Genomic DNA, 14,575 nt, shown 5'->3' on the forward strand with positions numbered 1-14,575 from the left:
TCCGGGAGAGTGTGGTTCTTTTACGATAATAAAAATTTTAATTATTTGAAATTTCTTAAATAAATTTTGATGGAACAGCCACATGTTGGTTCGCTAAATGTAATGAACCGGGGGTGTTGGCTAGGCAGGATAATCGTTAAAAACCAGAATATTCAAAAAATTCTCAAAAGTTAAAGCAAATTTTGATAGAGCCACTTCACTTTAATCGTTGAATATAATGATACAGGGATTATAGCCTTCTCACTGACCCGAATCGCAAGCCCAAAAGGATCAGGACTTTTAGGAGAAAGAATAGCTTCCTGCTTTGTCCTCATTTACTGTTTGTTGTGCTTGCGTGCACGTATCTTGTTTTTAAGTGTTTAAGAATTTTTTAAACTTTAGTTCAAATAAATTTTAACTTTAATTAAAATGGTTATTAGACCGTATCTTGTAGCTGTTAATAAGTTCATGATTAAGCCCATGGAGTTCTTGATACCAGCGTCTCATTGCTTGACTTTCGGGTTGGTAATAACCATTTTAATTAAAGTTAAAATTTATTTGAACTAAAGTTTAAAAAATTCTTGCATTTTACAGTTACTAAATTCTTAGTAACTTGTAAAAATTTTTTAATAATTTTTATAAGTGGAACTATCTTTTAGAAAAATAAAAGAAACTCAAAATAGATGAGAAAATAAGAAAAGAATTCAGAAATAATTAGAACATTTAATATAAGTATTCAAAAAATGACATCTTTACAGAATAACAAAAAATAAATTAAATTACATAAATATACTTGAAATTTTTTTTATTAAAATTTCAAGGTTTTTGATTTCATATTCACAAAATTAGAAATAATGTTCTTAACATTTAATTCCGCACATATATCATTTTCAATATCTGTTAACGCCAAACTAACAAGCCTTTTTTGACATACTTGTTCTTAAGTAGGTTTTAATCAATTTCAACTTGAAAAGGAACGTTCACCGCTCGCTACACTAACAGGTAAGGTTAATAGTATTCTTAAAGCAATTGAAAATTTAGGGAAAGATAAATTATTGGACACAATAAAATTAAGAATATTGAAAGGGCTTTTGAATATTTAAATTATCCTTTCAAAAAAATCCCGGAAAGCACATAACTCATCATATAGTTCTATTGCATTTACGTCTTTATTGCCGCAGTCCTTCAAGAGAATCTCTAAATCGTCACAATTTTTTCGTAAATCTTCGTTATTAATTTGTAGTAATCTATACAAGAAATTGGAATTATTATAATATGTTTTTAGTTGTTCAAAACGTTCTATTAACGAACACATTGCAATGTCTAGAAGTGTATAAAACACATTCACTCTAAATTTATCTTCTGGCGATTGTGGCGTTTCGTCATGTAGCTCATAGTCAAATTGTCGTGTCTTCTTTCGTCGTTGAATTTCCGTACCAGAACTTCTTTAAAATTTGTATCTGATTGATACTCCTGTAAGAATATTTTTAAGTTTTCGATAGATTCTAAAGCAAGTGTAATGTTCATATTTTTGTCTTGAAGCATTTTACTCACAAGGTTTATTCTGTTAAATAAACCATGCCAAGTTATAAGAGAGCAAATAAATTTGTATGTAGTCCTTTATTTTAGCACATAATGTTTGTGCTTCATGCTGAGTTCCTTTATTAAAATTTCAAAAAGTGCATCATAAATTTCTCCTAACTGATATCATAGAGGATGGATTGCATTAATTTTACTTTCCCATTGCATTTCTGATGGCTGTTTCAATGTTATTTTTTTACGAACTTTAAAAGGATTGCCCAACGTTTGTAAGAGAATGAAAAGAAATTTTATATTTCTCGAATAATTGCAAAGAAACTAATTGTATCTGCATTCACTTTGGCTGCATTGTTAATGATTAAATTTGGAGTATGAGCAGCACATGGCACGTAAAATGCTTGAGGATTTTTGTTCAAAAGCAAATTTTGGAGCTCATATTTTTTCCCTTTCATATTTGCCAATTTTCATACCCTTGACCTCGCATGTCTTCAATGGGAATGTTCCATTTTTCCAGTTGTTTCATTATTGTTGCACATAAACCACGTCCGTTCGAATCTGATATATCTGCAAAACCTAAAACGTTTTCCCTGATCTTGACAATTCCATTGTCACAGGAAACAAAGCGAATAATAATGATCATTTGTTCTGTTTTACTTGCATCAGGTGTGCAGTCTAAAATTATGGAATAATATTTAGATTTTCGAATTTATAATAAAATTGTATTCCTGATTGCATTACTTAAAGTTTCCAATATTTCATTTTGACTGTCTTCACTCAAATAGTGTACCCTATTGTATTCGTTGTAGGGCCCTTTCAACATGAGTTTCCATAACGGGATCAAACATAGCAAACAGTTCGACTAATTTTAAAAAATTGCTGTTACTCCTTTCATATAATTTATCAGATGATCCGCGAAAAGCTAAATTTCGACTACCAAGGAATTTTTAATTTCAATCAGGCATTCTAAAACACTCGTCCAATGTTTCTTTTCCATTTCATACATGCTTTGAGTCTGGAAATCAATAGTAGTTTTGTTTTTTTAAATTTTTATCAAATTCCTTCCATTTAAAGAAAATTTTCATGTGAGTTAAACTAGTCTCATGTCTATGTAAAGTTGTACTTACATTTCTCCAATCGTTATAACCTTCTACAAGACTCAGTAGGTGATTCAGTTGATTTAGTAGGTGCGACAAGTTTGCAACAAAAGCAAAAAACAGAATTTAAAGTTTCGGAATAAATGAGCCATGTTCTTGGCACGAGCTCCCGTTTTCCATTTTTCTATTATAATACGTGTCACCAAATTTACGACCATATGTATCTCTGGGATATATTATATTTTTCTTTTGAACAGGCCCCATTTCAATTAAAACAGCTGGTAATTTTTCATCAATATTTCCTCATTCATCTGGATCTTCTAAATTTACAGAAACCAGCAATGTGTTAGTTTCATGGTCAACTACAACTAAATCTTGTTGTAATTGACTAAATGCTAACTATTTTTCACTAAATCATGTTCAATTATCTTGTTCAATAGTTGCAATAGTACTTTCATGAAAACTTGATGATGTGAACGGTTTTTCAACTCTGATTTCTGATGTATCGAGTTGGTTACAATCTGCATCAGAATATTTTAATATTTTAAGAAATTTATTAAGAGCCCCAGTTTGTTTCTTAATATCTGCTTCTTTAGCAGCATGACGCTTATGATTTTGTGCACCTAATAACTTTTTTTTAAAATTTTTGATTCCATTTCTATTTTATACCCACAAGAAATTATTACACAACATGACACAGAGACGAAATAATAGTCAGCACTGCGCTACTGTCAGTAGCCTACTGAGATGCGTACCATATGACTGGTTAACTAGCAACAAATGTTTTGTACGAAAATTTGTTTCTGCGCATAAAAACCGTTCATCGTTTCACTTTAGATAGATTGCAGTAGACACAACATTCTGCAGGCAAGCATTCAGCCTGCTCTAGCTGCAAATTGTAAGCAGCCGGCTGATCAAAGAGGCGGCAATATACATTTTTTAAAAATTTTTATTCAGTGTATCCGGCCTTATGTATTTTAATATTGATCATTCTAAAAATTTTTTGTTTTTATGATGTTCCTTCTTAATAATTCAACCTGATGTTGAATTTTTTGTTTTTATGATGTTCCTTCTTAATGATCCAACAGTAACTATGAACCGCTTCCAGGGAGCGGTTCATAAGTTAATTTTATTGTTTCTTAAAAATTAACTTATGAACTGCTCCCTGGCAGCGGTGCCCGCATGCCCGCTTCCTCCAGCCCTGAATATGACTACAATAGTGATTGCACTCATTGAAGACATGAGAGCAGTCAATTAAAACATGAATGATTGTTAGTCTGGTAACCACACAACTCACACATAGGCATGTCATCATCCCTCAATAGGAAGAAGTGTGTAAGGCAACTATAACATATGCAAAGACAAGCAAGAAAAATTTTTTTTTTTAAATGGTCCCTGCATAGACCAGACTGTCACAATTTGATTTTAAGCATGATTTCGTGGAGCTTATCATTGGTTTCTATATTCCATAATGACTGCTACTGGGATCAATGTTTGTGCCTGATGATCCAACAGTAATCAGTATATGGGACAGGCAGATAGGTGAAAGCTTGAGAAGCAAGCTGAACTCGCTGCTGTACCTGCCATCTCATTTTCTTTTATTCCAATGTGGTTTGGAATCCGACAGAAGCATATCTCCAAGTGTAGCTTCCATAAAAGAGAAAGGACACCTTGGACTCAAAAAATTTGGATATTTATGTATCTCTAGACTTCGCATTACCTGCAAGAGATTTTGTGATACATTTAACCAATTATCTTATGTAATTTAATACAATCTCTATAGGTACAACTTTACAGCTTAGCAGTAAAGTTGTTATATTCTAGTGAGATCTGGGCAGATATCGTACTGTCAGAGAAGACAGCAAAGATCCCTCTAGAGTGATTTTGAACTGTCAGTGTAAACAGGCACAGAATCAGAGTACTCTAGTCTATGAGCTTGAAAGAGCTGCTGGTAGACAACAGGATGATTGGAAAATTTGCATAGCTTTCAGAAAGAAAAGCTGCATGGTAGCATGTATGAATACTATGGTAGAAGTGTATTTTGTAATGCATTTGCTACGTTATCTACTGTAACATCTAGAGCTTGTAAGAGAACTCTTATTCACAAACCAAAGGGTGACATTGCAGTCTGATGGGTGTTGTACAAATTCTTCAATTGTAGGCAAAAGATGGTTGGCCAAGTGGGTTTGTTAGGGACTTTATTTTCATAGTGTATAACAGAGATCGCTGTTGTTGTTGAATGTGACAAAGGCGGTTCATTTGCCTTCATGTACAAAATAGGGATTGATGAAGTTCGAAATGCTCTAGTTACTATTCTTATGGCTTGATAGTGTACAAGGTCTAGTCATTACAGGGGTCTCTCTCTCTCTCTGGTGGACACCCGGACTTAGGACCCATGATCAAGTTTGGATCTAATCACTGCCCTGCACAATCAAAGCAAAGAACATTTGTCAGCACCTCAAGAAGTGAAAGATAAGATAATGGATATTCATTGCTTTGCAGCACTTATCTTACAGCTGACATATGTGATGCATGAAAATGAGTTTCTTGTATGATATGATCCCAAGAACTTGGCTTCTGGTGCAAATGGAATTAAAGGTTGTCCTAGTCTGAGTTATGCTTTGGAATAAAGACCACATCTATAGCAAAAATATACACAAACTGTCTTCTTCTGTGAAAATCTGATGCCATTTGCAAGTGCCCATTTTGAAAGATGGTCGATGGATTGCTGTAGCTGTCTTTCTATGACTTGCATATTACATAATGACAGAGCATTGGCGCACCCAGGGAGGGATGTGCCAATGCTCTGTCAATGCTTTCCAAAAATCTTTTCCTAATTAAAATTATTATTTTTTTAAAAATTTATGTTGTGTCTTCTATTTCTATGCTACTTATGAATTAGCGATCACATAAGGTGAAAAGGCCTATTGCACTCGGGAATCCTGGCCGCTGTGAACGAAGTAGTGCTCTACTTCGTTCCTGCAGATGCTCAGTCATAGCTCATATGCAATGCATAGTGTGTATTCTCAAATCGTCTACTCAACCCCCCCCCCCCCCAAGATTAAATCCTGAGTGCACCACTGTGACAGATGATGCAAAAGGTGTGACCAGTAGTGGATTATGTTTTTATTTAATTTGTCTAGTTAGTATTGCAACTTACAATGTTACCTTTTGTGCTTTTAAATCTCCAAATTGATCGATAATGTTATCATAATTTAACATATTAACTATCTCATTTTCTATAAACATTATAGATAAATAATTTAAATGAGTCTTTTGAGGCCCTTCGAGATGATAAGGCTCTAAGCGTGCACCCAGTGCGCCTATTGGGTAATACCCCGCTGAGTGTGACATTTAAAACTGAACCTTTCTCAGTTGGGGGAGAGAGAACAGCTTCCACCCAGATTTGGAAGATTCAGTTGGATAAAAAGTTCCTGATAATGAGAGGATGATTCCATTTGTGACCAAAATTGTGCATGCCCATCAAATTTCAAATCTCTAAGCAGTGTTGTATGTTATTGTTGTATATCTTTGTTATTTCCATAACAAAGAAAACTAAGTGCTTGTGTTTTAGGAAAGCATCTGAAATGGATGTTTTCTGTCAAACTAGATGATCAGTTGTTGAATGATATTTGCATAAACCAAATTGTGTTCAGGTTTTTTAACATAACCAGATGAAAGTTATGTTAAAGATACCAAGCTATTTTAAACCTGGTTTTAATCCATTTCCCAAGTAAGCAAACAGACAAGAAAGTCAAGTTTGCATCTGCACGCAGTGCAAGTCTTAGGCAACTCGTGGTAAAGATAGAATAAGCTCTGATCACTATTCTTAATATTTACCCTTAATGCAAAGCACATCTCCTTAGGAGATGTATGATGCTATGTATTAAAGCCAAGGGGCCACTACCCAGACCGGTTTCGAACTTTATTGAGGTCTCATCAGTGGGAGCCAAGCTTAGAAATACCAAGGTTTTAGTAATACAGAGCTTATAACTCTGTATATAAAGGTCGAAACCGGTCTGGGTAATGGCCCCTTGCCTTTACTACATAGCATCATACATCTCCTCAAGGAGATATGCTTTGCATTAAGGGTAAATATTAAGAATGGTGATCAGAGCATATTCCACTTTTACCATGAGTTACCTAAGACTTGGACTATGTGCAGGTCACTCAGACTTGCACTACTTGCAGGCGCAAACTTGACTTTCTTGCCTGTTTGCTTATTTGGGAAATGGATTAAAACCAGGTTTAAAATAGCTTGGTATCTTTAACGTATATTATACCCAAGGTAAAAAACTTTCTACTTCAGATGAAAGTCAATCACTTTTTCAACAATCTTGTGCAAGCAGATGGTTGAAGCAATTGGCCAATAGTTAACTGGGAAAACTGGATCATTCCCTTTCATAGCTTGGAAAAGGTTATGAAAATCACTTTTTTTTGGGTATCTGGAAAAACGTTCTCACAGAAAATTCTTTTAGTAATAGATGTTTGATTATTTCATAATGGGTGTTATTTGGTCCAAAGAGCAGCTGGGCAGCATTTAAGTAAAGCAGCTTTGATTTCTTCTCTCATGAGCAGCCTTCTGTATTAATCAAAGATTTGTTATTTTTCTGCTTTGCATTTCTGAGTAAGAAATTCAAGAGGATAAGAAGATACTGCTGATGTTTTAGCAAAATTCTCATTGAGAATATTGGCAATTGCTTTTGGGTCAGCAACTGTGCATCCATTATGTTTGAAGATGGATAACTGGTGGATGGTGAATTTCTCCTTCATTTTCCATATTTCAACCCACACTTCTTTGCTGCTGGTTGCTCTTGTTATGGAAGATGTGTACTGGATCCAGGATTCCTTTCAGCTCTGATGATATGTGTCTTACTCAGGCTTAGGTACATTTAAAGAGAATTCAACAATAACATAATTTCTTGGCAGGTTTAATTCACAGAATGTTGCATTTGTTTAATCTGCAGCAGAAGATAAGTAAATGCAGCATACTGTTATGAGAAATCTAGATTCAGATAGCAACTGTGTCTATGTCTTATGCTTGTATTAAGTGGGACTTGTTGGAAAAAGGGTTTGCCCACAAGGATGGAGACTCCTCCATGACATGCAGATCCCCCCCCCCCCAGATCCTGTCCTTATGAATAATAACTAGATTTAGTAATGCTGGGTATCTCTGAGCTTCATGTAACTTTGAACTTTCCTTTAGGCAAAAGCAGACTGGTTTATACTTTCGCAATGGAGCCCTGATGTCATCAATGTTTTGACAGAGCTCTTGATAATTCTATTATAGAAATGCTTAATGTTTTTGCTATTTCTTTTTGGTGGTATCATCTGGCTTCCTATATTGAGAAGTTTTTTTCATTGGCCTTGGATTTTTTCATTTTGGAGAACTGTGGATGGCTAGTGTCCATCATTTCTTCTTCATCAGAAAAATATCCAAGATGTCATCAAATTGGACTCCCTCTAGGTCACTAGGTATATTATTTGTTTTATCTTCTTGTTGTGGAAGAGAAGTATCCATACCATCTATTAACCTCCCAAATGGCCAGGACGTCTATAGACGCCCAACTAAATCTGGATATGATTCAGCCCACCTGTTTAAAGAACCAGGATAAGAAGTGCAATTTGACCGTCCTGTCCATAAGAAGGTGTGATAAACCCTCACGCTGAAGAGAACAGTTAATCGGATTATTTCACGTTTGTAGCTACCTCTCAGTTGCCTATAACAAGAAACGCACATCCTTGTTCTATGCTGGTTAACTGGATTTTAGTTATATAGGGGGGTGCTTAAGGGTCAAAGCTGTATAACTGAGAGGAGACCTCCACATAGCCTTTAAAGGAATGCGGAGAACCGACCAGGGCTTCTGACCTAATGTCCAATCCTCACCTTCTCGTGGTGCACCCTGTTGGGTATCTACTTTGATACTGAACGAACGAGGATGGGCTGGCAATTTGGGATTTAGCCGACCAAATTGTATTCTTATTGGTTAAACCAAAATAAAAAATGATGGTACAACATGACAAAATTTCATGCCGGCTGGGGCGTCGCCCGGTTAAACAAGGCCCCCGTTGTTTTCGCCAGGGAACCAGGGCGAACAGCGAAAAGTCAGCTACTGGAACAAATCTGAAAACAAACCCCAACTCAACATCACCAGAGTTAAAGATCGGTACTATCAACGTAAGAAGCCTGAATGGCAAAGAAATGGAGCTAGCTGAGGAATTAGATAAGTACAAGATCGACATAATAGGGGTGACTGAAACAAAAAAGACCAAAACTGGTGAGATCTTTCTGAGCAATAAATACAAAATGTTATATTCAGGCAATGACAATCAAGGAAAAGAAGGAGTAGCCATAGTATTCAACACAAAATACGAGGCTAATCTTCTTGAATGGCAGTCAGTCTCAAGTAGAGTAATGTGGGCAAATATGAGAATGGGGAACTGGACAATGAGACTTATTTGTGCCTATGGTCCCACAGAAGGTTCTACTAAGGTAGAAGTGGAGGAATTTTTTGAGGCTTTAGAAAAAGCAACTGACACAATGAAAAAGGAAAAGTTGGTCCTTGTTGGGGATCTGAATAGTAGAGTAGGAAATGATTGTGAGACATACAAAAATATTTTGGGAAAATTTGGAGAAGAGAGCAAAGCTAATAATAATGGCAAATATCTGTTGGATTTCTGCTCAGGACATGGACTGGTTATTACTAACACCATGTTCCAACATAAAAATGTGCACAAATTCGCATGGAGAGAAGAGGCTAGGAATAAGAAAAGTCTCATTGACTATGTTATTGTTGATAGTGATGTTTTCTCCCTGGTGCAGGACACCAGAGTGTACAGAGGATTTGAAATTGGAAGTGATCACTATTTAGTCTTGAGCAGGATAAAATTAAATTTCATATTGAAAAGAATAACATGTAAGAAAGTTTTAAAGCGAATAAAAGTTGAGCAGCTCTCAGATATGAACTGTAGACTAAAATACAGAAATATTATTGAAAAGAAAATGAAAGAGTTTGAGAACAGGAATCAAACCTTGGAGATTCAGTGGCAAACTCTGAAGGAAACATTGATTGATTCTGCCAGAGAGGCATGTGGTGAGGTTGTGTGCAAGGATAAAAAAATCAGAACTCCCTGGTGGACACAGGAAGTTAAAGAGGCAGTGAAGGAAAAGAAGAAAGCATATCAAAAGTTCCTGGCAAATAAGTCAGCTTTTACTCTTACAGAATACAGAGACAAATGTAAGAAAGCTAAACAGTGTGTAAAACTAGCTAAACAAAAGTCATGGGAGGACTTTGGCAAGAATATAGAAAATAAATATCAAGAAGGTGGCAAAATATTCTGGAGGTTGTTGAAGAAGCTTAGGAATGGAGGAAAGAGTGCTGTAAAAGGAATTAGAGATGATAAAGGTGAAATGAAAACAGGAGAAAAAGATATCCTTGAAGTATGGAGTAAGTACTTTGAAAAACTGCTAAATGAAACAAGCAGTGATGACAGCACAGTGATAAAAAACACTGACCAGGCATGCAGTCATGAATACATATCCATACTTGAAGTAGAAAAAGCCATCAAAGGCTTGAAATGTGGAAAGGCAGCAGGAGTAGATGATATTCGACCAGAAATGCTGAAGTATGGTGGTATAAGAGTCTTACAGTGGCTGCACTGCATAGTTCAGAAAGCCTGGACTGATGGACGAATTCCCGATGATTGGAGTAAAGCTCTCATAGTACCCATATATAAAAAGGGAAATAAAACTGAATGTGAGAATTACAGAGGTATTTCCCTACTGAGTGTTCCTGGCAAGATCTATGCGAGTATACTTGAGAAACGGTTGAGAAGAATTGTGGAAGAAAAGCTTGGTGAAGAACAAGCTGGATTCAGGCCAAATAGAGGCTGTCAGGATCAGATCTTCACTTTACGACAAATAGTCGAGAAAGCATGGGAATATAACAAAGATCTGTATTTAAGTTTTGTTGATTTGGAAAAGGCATATGACAAAGTGCCAAGAGAGAAGCTATTCAATACGCTGCAGTTATATGGTGTCAATGGAGCACTATATCAAGCAATACTTAGTCTTTATTTGAGTTGTGAGTCAGCAGCTAGAATTGAAGGAAGTACAGGAAGATGGTTTAATGTTAAATCTGGTGTGAGACAAGGATGTACATTATCCCCTCTGTTATTCATTATCTATATGGATCACATTATGAAGGAATGTGGTATTAAACCTGATATCAAAATTGGAGATGTTAATGTCAGCTCTTTGCTTTATGCGGATGATGTTATACTTCTAAATAAATCCGCTACAAGTCTCCAAGATTCTCTGACTAAATTGAATAACTGTTGTAATAGATATGGTATGAAGGTCAGCAATAAAAAGACAAAGACAATGAAAATAGGCAGAATCATTGAAAATGTCAACTGTGTTGTGAATGGAGAACCTGTGGAACAAGTAAAACATTTCAGCTACTTAGGCACAATTTTTACTGAAGATGGTAAACTAAATATAGAAATAGACAACAGAATCAGCAAAGCTGGTATCGTGGGAAGTCAATTGAATAAATTCATATGGAATAAGAAAGAAATTAGTCGGAACACTAAATTAGCTGTATACAAGACTGTGTTCAAACCAATTTTAACTTATGGATCTGAGAGCTGGGTCAGAAGTAAAGCACTTGACCAAAGACTAGAGACCGCAGATATGAGAGTCCTGAGAAAGATTAGAGGCGTGAACAGATGGCATCAATGGCAATATCATATTAAAAATGAGGATATTAGGAAAGAACTTGACATTGTCAGCATCCAGGAATGTGTTAGCAGAGCTAATCTCAGATGGTATGGTCACTTAAATAGAATGGGAGAGGAAAGATTAGCAAAACAAGTGTTCTCTGCCAGGTTGGCAGGAAAACGACCCAGAGGAAGACCAAGATATAGGTGGATTGATACGGTACAAAGTGCCTTAGACGATAGAAATATAAGATCTGATAATGTTGGAGTCTTGACAAGTAACAGACTGATTTGGAAGAAAATTGTAGATAGGAAGTTAGTAATGATGTAATTTTTTCATGTAGTACTGTCATATCCTGTACACCCCTTGAGGGTACATGGCAGGAATTTGATGATGATGATGATGATGATAGTTATATAGGATAGGCTAAAAATAGAGAAATTACTTATATTTTTGTCTTCTCTTTTTATTGTACAATACAATTTTAATTTCTGGACAAAATAAAGGTCTTGCATAATTTCTTCACTTAAATATTGCCTTACCTTGGAGAACCAATTTCATTTTTAATTTTTTTGCGCTAATTTTTTTCTAATAGCTTTCTAGACAAAACATTATTCTTTCTTCTCGAAGAAATTAATTCACGATAATTATTTGAAATATTCTTTTAAAAAAAGAAAAGAAAACCGGCTGCTGACGTTCCAGATTATATTATTTTTATTTTTGTACAAAGCCATCGAAATCAAATAATACTTCACAGATTTCCTTTAGAACACGCTGGAGCAACTTTGCTTTATAGAGAATAACATGAAATTCTTTAATCGTGATAGTGGAGTTAATATGTGTAAAAAGTGTAAAGAGAATGAGGACTTCAAGCGTGTTTCGTGTGTCGAGAGCGATATCGTTAACGATAGTCAGAATGTAGAAAATGGCGGTGTGCTAGAGAATTGCGTGGTAGTGCCAGATAGGTGTGAGAGCGTCGCCGAAAATGTAAATGAAGATAGAAACACAGAAAGAATGAATGATTTGATCGATAATGAAAATGGTGAGATAAATGCGAGTAGCGAAATTGCCCGTTTGAATGGTGCGATACACAGAGCTAAAAGACAACTGGAGCGTATGGAAAAATGTGTGTTGAACGTACCGACAAATAACCAGCAGAAGTCTGTGACGGCAAATAATAGAATGTTCGCAAACGTCAATAAAATGAAGGAGCGAGTGCTGTATGGGGATTCGCTATTAAGAGGCGTAATAATTGAGAGTTTAACGAAGTCGTACCAACCGGGTGCGAACATAAAGGACGTCAGCGAATCTATTCGACTGCAAAAACAGAGGGTGAAAGAGATGATAATCGTGGCAGGAACGAATGATTTGAAAGAGGACAAAATGGAAATGATAGAGGATGTGAGGGAGTTGTTTGAGGTAGCAAAAGAGAAGAGTGACAGAGTTAGGATGGTGAGTATCTTACCGCGGTATGACAGTAAAGTGTTTAGAAGGAGGGCCATAATTGCCAATGACTTTATGCGTGGGCTATGCATGGAGATTGGTGTGGAATTTGTGGATGTGTGGAATGAGCTCGATGGGTGAAAGGACTTATATAAGATGGATGGGTTGCATTTGAATGGAGTTGGTGTACGGAGACTTGAAAGAGTGTTGATGAATGATGTGGAAGTGGATGTACAGACTCAGGGAAACTAGATTTATTAAGAGGGGGGGGTAGATATGCAGACTTTAGGGGGGGCAGTTAAGTGTATGAATGAGTATATTATGCCCAAGCGAGTACGACGGACAACAAATCAGAATGGGATAGTTAGTATAAGGCATCAAAGTAGGGATGGGACAAATGGACTTCTGCGATTCATGTACACTAATGCCAGGAGTATTAGGAACAAAAAGGAAGAGTTTTTGGCCATGGTTGGCACTTCCAGGCCACAGGTTGTCGGTATTAGTGAAACATGGCTGACAGAAGATGATAAAGCTAGTGGATTTGAATGCGACGGGTATAGCGTGTTCAGGAGTGACAGGGTGAATAAAAAGGGGGGAGGAGTGTTATTGATGATAGCTGATGATCTTCAGCCAAGGAGTATAGAAGTTGAACTGCATGATGGGGAAAAAAGCACATTTGAGGCTGTTTGGTGTGAGATAGAATCCAGCAGAACAAAATATACAATTGGGTGCTGCTATAGACTGGGTGATGGAGTGGATGGTGGGGATAGTATGCATAAGCAAATAGAAGAAATGAGTGGAAGGAGGGTAATTATTATGGGTGATTTCAATTATGGTAACATTGACTGGAAAGAGGAGAGGGCACATGAGAGGAAGGAATTGGATTTTATGCGGTTATTAAGGGACATCTATCTACGGCAACATGTATTGGAAAATACCATGGGGGCAGAGAGTGCTGGACCTAGTAATTGCAACCGAGAATGTGGCTGTAACGAACATGACCATGTTGCCACCAATTGGTGAGAGTGACCATAAGGTCATGACTTGGGAAGTGGCTAAAGGAGTCGAATTTACAATTAAGACAGGGTACATGTGGAATTACCGGGCTAGTAAGTATGACAAGCTGAGGTGTGTGCTTGGCTCAATGCTATGGCATGTAAAACTGCAAGGGCTGGATGTTGATAGTGCATGGGAGGTGGTTAACAAGTGTTTGCAGGAGGCAATGGTTGACTGTATACCAAGAGTCCGAATAATAAATCAAGTAGGGGTTAAATGGATGAATAACACTATTAAGCTTGAGCTGCAAAAAAAGAAACAATTGTGGATGGAATTTAAGGAGAAGGTTGACCATCAGGTGCAGGAACAGTATAAAGCTCAGGCCAGGATGGTAACAAGGGTGGTAAGAAAAGCAAAAGCAGATTACGAAAGGAAATTGGCCACACAGGCTAAAGAGAATCCCAAACAGTTTTTACAATATGTTGCAAGTAAAAGGAAAAATGCTCATGGAAGAATGATCTTAAAAAATGCTGAGGGTAGGGAGGTAACCGAATCAGTCGATATTGTGGAATTACTGAGCGAGCACTTTGCAAGCGTATATCATCCAGGTGGTGACTTTGCAGGAATCGAAGAACCAACAGCTTATACTGGAATTGTGATGAATGACGTAGAGGTAACTAGTCTATTACAGAACCTCAATGTCAATACATCTGTGGGATCGGATGGTATACCAGCTCGTGTCGTAAGTTAAGCGGCCAAAGAATTGTCAGTGCCCTTGACCATTTTGTTTAATTTGAGCCTC

The 14,575-nt window shown here is 36.6% G+C and overlaps 1 protein-coding gene across 1 annotated transcript in view; it reads right to left on the reverse strand.

Annotated features, from left to right (window-relative positions):
• Positions 1–399: 399 nt before the first annotated feature.
• LOC150097442 (BBSome complex member BBS2-like) overlaps positions 400–14,575 on the reverse strand; it is a 539,668-nt gene continuing 525,492 nt past the window's right edge. Inside the window, exon 19 of the mRNA XM_090406918.1 lies at positions 400–493. Coding sequence (XP_090263044.1) covers positions 400–493 — 94 coding nt within the window. The remainder of the gene's footprint in view (positions 494–14,575) is intronic.

Source organism: Typopeltis vanoorti, chromosome 17 (genome assembly GCF_054136105.1).
Source record: "Typopeltis vanoorti isolate ZY-2024b chromosome 17, IOZ_Tvanoo_1.0, whole genome shotgun sequence".
In the NCBI taxonomy this organism is placed as follows: Eukaryota; Metazoa; Arthropoda; class Arachnida; order Uropygi; family Thelyphonidae; genus Typopeltis; species Typopeltis vanoorti.